Genomic DNA, 7,054 nt, shown 5'->3' on the forward strand with positions numbered 1-7,054 from the left:
CAAAAGCAGCCATAGACAATATACACATAAATGGGCATGGCTATGTTCCAATAAAACTTTATTCACAACAATAGACAGTGGGCTGGATTTGGCCTGTGGACCATGGTTTGCAAATTCCTACTCTGATAGAGAAAACATAGTAAAAAAAAAAGGAGAGAGACTAGTAAGGGAAAAAACTGTCAAAGATTCTTTAAAGCCACACTTGTGATTTTTGATGCTGTGTCTAATTCCTTTGGTGACTGACACAATCTACTGCTGTTAAAAAAAAAAAAAAAAAGAGGCACAGCAACGGAGAAATTAAAAAAAGGTTTCTATGGGAACAGGGAGTTCACTTTTAATGGTTCAACCACTAAAAAGACAATTACTTTATTTTTCTCTCTGCCCCTCAGACGCAGGCCAGGCGTGACCTATGCCTTCTCGGGCAGAGGGACTTTGCCCAGAGCCTTAGCTGTTTCAGTCAAAAATTAAATGCCAGAGTGTTCCACAGGTCAGGGAGGGCAGTTCATGAAATCTGGGCCCCTTGGGCAAAGAGTGGTAGATCTGGTCAGATGATCCGCTTTCCCATGAGGCTGTGCGGCTCGCAGGCAGCTCTGAGCTGCTCTGGTGGGGTCAAGGCCGACCCTGAGCCATGCCTGCTAATGCGTGATTCTGTGGTGAAACCTCTTCTTAGGTCTGCTGCCAACGGGATCAAGGGCTTCCTTCTCTCTACTGACAAACCATTTGCAAGATGGGCTTCCCTTTCACCTTGTCCCTAAACACTCTTGTTCCTGGGTACAAACCTGCATGGATAAGTCAGGACCCCCTTGTGTGCCCTGATTGTGGGCTGGTCACTAAACCTCCCTGAGCACCTTTAACTCTACCCAGTTTGATCAGCCAAGGACAAACCAAGAATGCATATCATTTACCAACGTGTACTTTTGTAGCCAAGCTTATGAATTGCAGGCTTTCCTACACAGGACACTGGTGGAAATGCATCCCCTGCACTTGACAGTGGGGAGAATCCAGGAATGTGGCCAGCTGTGCTTGCGGAGCCCAGAGTCCCACCCATGTGTGCCAGAGACTGCAATACAGGTGGCTTTAGGTGAGCCCAAGCCCTGCCACTCCTTACACCACCTTCCCAGAGAGTGGATTCGAGACCCTGATAATCCAATCTCTCATTTTGCAAATGAGGAAACTGAGGAATATCAAGGGAAAGAAATTTCTCAGGATCCCACAGCAAGTTAGCAACAAAGACAGCACCCAGGCTCAGCCCTTCAACCTCCTGGTCTCAGCTGTGGCTTCCCCAACTGTACAATGCACCCACCCACAAATGCCCCTCAGGGAAAATCCACAGCCTGAGTTAGGGATGGAGCCCGCACTAGAACACAGCCTTTTGCCTGCAATAGAGTTAACTCAAAGCCTGTGGCCTGACCCCAGCCAGAAAAAAAGAAAGCACAATGATTCATTCCTCAGAACTGAAGTGCACAGCCCCAGGGCAGTGCCCTAATAGGCAGTTTCTTGAGGACACGAAACCTCTGCATTTGACTTTCTTTTGATGTTTAGACAAAAACCTCCAGTGCACTTGCTGTGCCCTCCAAGAGCCAGTGGGAAGGGGCAAGAGGGGGGCCTCTTCTCTGCCTTCCCTTCTCTGGCTGCTGGATAATGCTGACCATGCGTCATCTCTGATCTCACTGCTCCATGCTCGGAAGGTCTAGCGATTGTGAGATAAAGAACTGGGAGGAGTGGGCTCTAGGGGCAGAGAGTGGTGGATAGTCATGAGAGAGAAGGCTGGTGTGGCATCCCGAGCCAGTCCGCAGGTGGCTTTGCACACCAGGCTAAGGGGCCAGGACTTCATCCTGTAGCCAGCGCAAACCAAGCTTTTGCTCCTCCTGGCATTGGTGGCCCATGATACTATTCATTTTGGGGTGGACCAGGGAGATATCCACGTCCCACTCTGCTGCCCTTTGCTCACCTGCTGAAGGCTTTAGCAGGGACATTGCAGGTGGCTGGGTGGTGGGTGGATTGGAGGATGTGAAGCAAGGCCTAGGGTTGTAAAGAGGTCACCACGGAATCCAAGCAAGCATGAGCCGGGGGAATGAAAGGGGGAAATGGGTGACATGGGCCACGCCGATCTTCCCTAACCAGAGGCAGGCACTGTCCTGCCTCTGAGTCTGCCTTCGGGCTACTCCAGCAACTTCCCTCTTGTTCTGCATTGCACAATGTAGAATCTATGGAGGCAAGTTTCTGCTCAGCTTTCAAAGTCCAGATCCTATACTCCCTCACCTAAGAGGCCTTTGCAGCTCCCAGCCATGAGGTTAACAGCCTCTTACCTGTGTGCTCGTTGCAAGGGTCTCAGCGCAGGTGCGATAGGATGCCTGGGGTTATTCTGCCCTGGGTTCAAATCCCAGCTCCACTAACAAGTCATGTGACCTAGGGCAAATTCTGACTTAGGGTAGGAATGCCATTTAGGGAGCATTAGCCAGCAGGGGCCAGATAGCAATGATGGACTCTCCCCACGCAGCTCCCCCGGGCAGCAACAAGAAAAGCCTACGTCTGCCTAGCCCCACCTGACTCAATCCACCTCCACCTCCGGGTGCCAGATCCAAGCCAAGCTACTCTGGAACAACAAGGTCAAGAATTACAGCACCAAACCCAAAACACACCAGAACGACAGGAGACAGCCCAAAATGGACGTGACCTCCACACCACTAGAATCAGAAAATTCGAGCCCCAGACTGGCTGGGTGCCCATGACAACTTCACGTTCTTTAAAAGCAGAGACAAGAACCAGCTTCTCCTTCCGCAGTGTCTGCAAGGTGTTCACGCTTGGCACATGTTTGCTACACTGAACAGAGAAGGGCTGTGGATTCTTTGGGTAGTAGAGTCTTCCTACATGAACAGGAGCCTCTTCTAAATCCTGCCCCAACACCCCTTTTTAACCAACAGTAAAGTAACCCCAGAACTGGTGGAGCACTGAGCTGGACCCTGAGGCCAAGGGGGCAGCCAAAGTAGCCTTGTCATCAGGAGGACACCAGAGCCCTTGCAGCCACAGCCAGGCAGAGAACTGTTCGCAGACCTGTTCACAGAATGCCTCCAACCTCAATTCCACCCCACGTGGCTCCAAGAAAGTAGAGGCAGCCGTCACCAGGCAGAAACTGCCAATATCCTGCAATTCCATTTTCTCCTCTCCAAAAAGGCCACCAGCTTAGACTACCCCCATTTCCTAGCAAGGGACCCAGTGAGGGAGGTACAGACAGCCTTTGCCCAGAGTTACTACCATGCTGTGCCAGAGAGCCTCTCATCTGCAAACATATTTATGAGCCATCTGTGTAAACGAATCGATGAGAACTTCATCTGCCCATGTCAGATACAGGAAGTTCAGTGATGGGCCTCCTGGGAGAGGCATGCTTTCTGCCCAGCTGACCTCCAAAGACAGGTCAGGAAGTCATCATTCCAACATTCCTCAGGGGATGATTGTCGACATCACAACCATATCTGCATGGATTCCAGAATCCCATGGTTCAAGGTGATAGATAAGGCCTTGGATGTGCAAGTGAGCAGAAGCCAACATAGCTCCAAGTCAACTTAAACATACAGATATACAGAAAGATACAAGATCTATTACTAAACCATTCTTCTCTGAAATGTAGCGTCCCAGAGGCTGTAACCTCAGAGCTATCCCTGATTACTGACCTAGAACCATGCCATCCCAGGGCCGCGAGAAAGTCAAAGCTTTCTGAAAAGGATCAGGACTGCCTGACCCTGACGGCAGCTGCTGCCTGCAGATGGAGGCTGGGAATCCTTTTCAATCCCTATGATTACAGATTCATGAAATCCCACTGTACCCAACCTCCCATCACCACGACAACTGCAACTACCTGTGCTGTAAGTAAGCACATAGCTTAAAAAAACAACACCTCCGCCTGGACTCCTCCTGCCTCTCCTGACTATCTCCCATGTGGAGTTCAGATGCACAAGACCCCCGCTGGTGGACCCCAGAGCTGATCACCGAGACACGTCCAGGGCCAGCCGACATTCACCAGCTGGTTTTGGCAGATGCTCTAAACTTGGCGTGGGGCGCCTTCTGGACTTGGACCTTTGGTTGGGACTTTCTGAGTACCAACCAAAACGTCTGTTAGGCATCCTGTCAAGAGACAGGGTAACCAAGGGAAAAATCGAGAGAAGACAAATTCCTGCCTCCAACTCCTCCCAACCTCTTCTCAGCAATGCTGAGCAAAGCAACAAAACTCGACTCAGCAACTCCACAGTGCTAATATCCCCAAAAGACAGGGGCAGCTTTGTTCATTCGTGATAGCCCCAAAGTGCAGATAACCCAAAGATCCCTCAACAGATAAACAGACAATCAAATGGTGGTACATCCATACAGTGGAATCATACTCTGCAACGAAAATGAGCTACTTATACAGGCAAGAACATGGATGAATCACACATACAAAAAACGCCAGATCAAAAGAGTACATACTGTACGATTCAATTTTATATCACGTTCTAGAGGCAAAACTAATCTTCAGGAATAAAGATCAGAACAGTAGTTACCCTGGTGGTATGGGGGGTAGGGGTTCTGACTTGGAAGGACGACAGGCAATCCTCTAAAGTACTGGAAATCTTCTAGATCTTGATCTGGGACACGGATGTACCCACACATAAAAATTTATTGAGCTTACACAACAATTAGTGCACATTATATGTACATACGTATATAATACATAGATATACATACATTCAAAAGTTTATTTTGTTTAATGACAAGGCCCACTGATGCTCAAACTGTAGCTGACATTTGCCTAAAATTGAAGACAATTCACTGGCAGCTAAGGGAGAGGTGTCCACTCAGTGAACTCCTACCCAACCTTCAGAACCCATCTCTAATTGTCCCCATCCTGTGAAGTCATCTCCCACTGTTCCAGGCGTAACTAAATGCTCATATTGTTGAGCGTCCCTTCACAGCAGTCAGTCTCTACACTGGGAGCTGATCCTGGAGGAATGCAGAAACTGTTGCACCAAGCATTGGTTAGTATGTGCTTATTAAACACCGAGTGATTGCCTAAAACACACACACACACCCTGACAGCCCAAACCAGATGCCATCTCAGCAAACCATACTAATGTCCACCCCCAAACTGGATGTCAGTTCTTCTCAGGCAACAGGATCCAGGCACTGGGCTTATCATCGAAAGGGATCATTTTCAATATCTCCAGCCCAATCCTCCTCCTTTGACAAAAATCACAGCCAGAATTGATTAGAGGAGCCCAGAGCAAACTGAGTGCCAGTGCCCACCCCAGTAGGTTCCCCCCTCCTTTTCAGGTCACCTCTGCCTGCTCTGTCCTTGCACAACCTAGGGGTGGAGCAGGTCCACGTGGGCTCCCAGGAAACATTCTATCAGGCTGTAATGTTTAAGCTTGACTGCTCAGCCACCCCCACCCCCCCCCAGCCTGCACCCTGGACACTGGGGCTCCCTGCCCTCTAGCAGTAAAGTTTAAACTTTACTGCACCTGATGGAGGGCGGGCACACAGCCCCATCCTCTCTCTGCCCCGGCCTTCTAGCTCGCTGCCAGCCACCCCCAACCTTGGAATCTCTAGAAACCCAAGCCTTGCAGGGGAAGTGACTAAAGAAACTACCTGTACAGGTCAATGTGGGTGGAAAGAGGCCGGAAGGGGAACTCTGTCCAGTTCTGGAAAGCTCACATAAAAAAAGAGGCTGGAAATACACTTCCACAAAGAGCAGCTCTCTTTAGGGGGATTGGGGTGGGGGTGGGGGGCGATATGGATGATTTTTTCCCTCAAATATTTTTGTGCTTTCTAAGTTTCCACACTGAATAAACTCTTTTGAAAGAGAACACTCAATCTGTGCAGAGCCGCCCCTAGCCCTTGTCAGACAGGGCTGGTCTCAGCCACCTGGAGGCAGACGCTCCGCTCCTCCAGCGTCCCGCGCCCCCAGCTCCCTGAGGGAGGGGCCGGCCTGAGCCCACCGACCCGCGCCCCTGACCCCCCCATTCCATCCCCCTGGCCTCAGAGGTACTTAGGAAGTTCTTGCTGTCTCTCTCACACACACACATGCACACACGCAGTCGCACTTCTCCCATCCCTGACCTGGCCACCGCCCCCCAGGGCCCACATACAAAGTTCTCCAAACTCGCAGCGGTGGCTGGAGCGGGGTGGCGAGTCCCCCTAACGAAAACGGGAGCCCTCCCACCCCGCCCCAACCCCCGGGGCCACCGTCAATCTGGCCAGGGGGCCCGCCACAACCCCAGCCCCCCTCCCCAAGTCAAATGGCAGGAACGAGAGGTCCGGACGGGGCACGGGGACGGCGCTGCCGGAGTTGCCAAGTGTCGCAGCGGGGCCCCGGGGCTCCCCGCCCGATCGGGCGCCCCTCTCGGGCGGGAGGCTGGGCTGCGTTACCTTGCAGGTTCTGGACTCGGATGTCGCTGATCTGCCCGATGAGCTCCTCGCGTTGGAACCAGTCCCATTCGTGCGCAGCCATGAAGCGCGGGCGGGCGGGCCGGGGCGCCGGGGCCGGGCGCGGGCGGCGGGCGCGGGGAGCCTGGCGGGCGGCGGGCGGGCGCGCGAGCGGCACGCACCCGGCGAGGGCGCCGCGGAGCTGGAGCGCGGCGGGCGGGGCGCGGGCGGGGCGGCGGCGCGGTCGGGGCCGCCCCCGCCGCGGGCGGGCAGCGGGCGGGCAGCGGGCGGGCGCGGGACTCCGGGTGGGCGCGGGGCTCCGGGAGGGCGCTCGCTCCCCCGGCCGGGGGCGGGGGCCCCGGGGGGCGAGGGGAGGGGCGGGGCGGGGCGGGCGGCCGGGCTCAGGCCGGTTTCATTTTCCCCAGGGGTGTGTGTGTGTTGGGTTGTTTCGTTACAAACGGGCGGTGATGAGGCGCGGGGTCCTGCCCCCAGATTGTGATGTCTCGGGGCCATGGGCCTGGTGACGCAACTGGCGGGGGGGGGTGGGTCCCGCAGGTCCCGGTACCTGGTCCAGGAGGCCGGCCCCCTCCCGTCTCCGCCCCAGAGCCTCCAGCCTGTCTTGGTCGTCTACCCACCTCCTCACCGGAGGGTCCCCTGT

General features: G+C 53.8%; 1 protein-coding gene across 1 annotated transcript in view; it reads right to left on the reverse strand.

The window, feature by feature from the left end:
- CLMN (calmin) overlaps positions 1–6,495 on the reverse strand; it is a 111,468-nt gene extending 104,973 nt beyond the window's left edge. The window contains exon 1 of the mRNA XM_063088589.1: positions 6,400–6,495. Coding sequence (XP_062944659.1) covers positions 6,400–6,481 — 82 coding nt within the window. The 5' untranslated portion in view covers positions 6,482–6,495. The remainder of the gene's footprint in view (positions 1–6,399) is intronic.
- Between the last annotated feature and the right edge of the window lie 559 nt (positions 6,496–7,054).

This window comes from Cynocephalus volans, chromosome 3, assembly GCF_027409185.1.
Source record: "Cynocephalus volans isolate mCynVol1 chromosome 3, mCynVol1.pri, whole genome shotgun sequence".
In the NCBI taxonomy this organism is placed as follows: domain Eukaryota; kingdom Metazoa; phylum Chordata; class Mammalia; order Dermoptera; family Cynocephalidae; genus Cynocephalus; species Cynocephalus volans.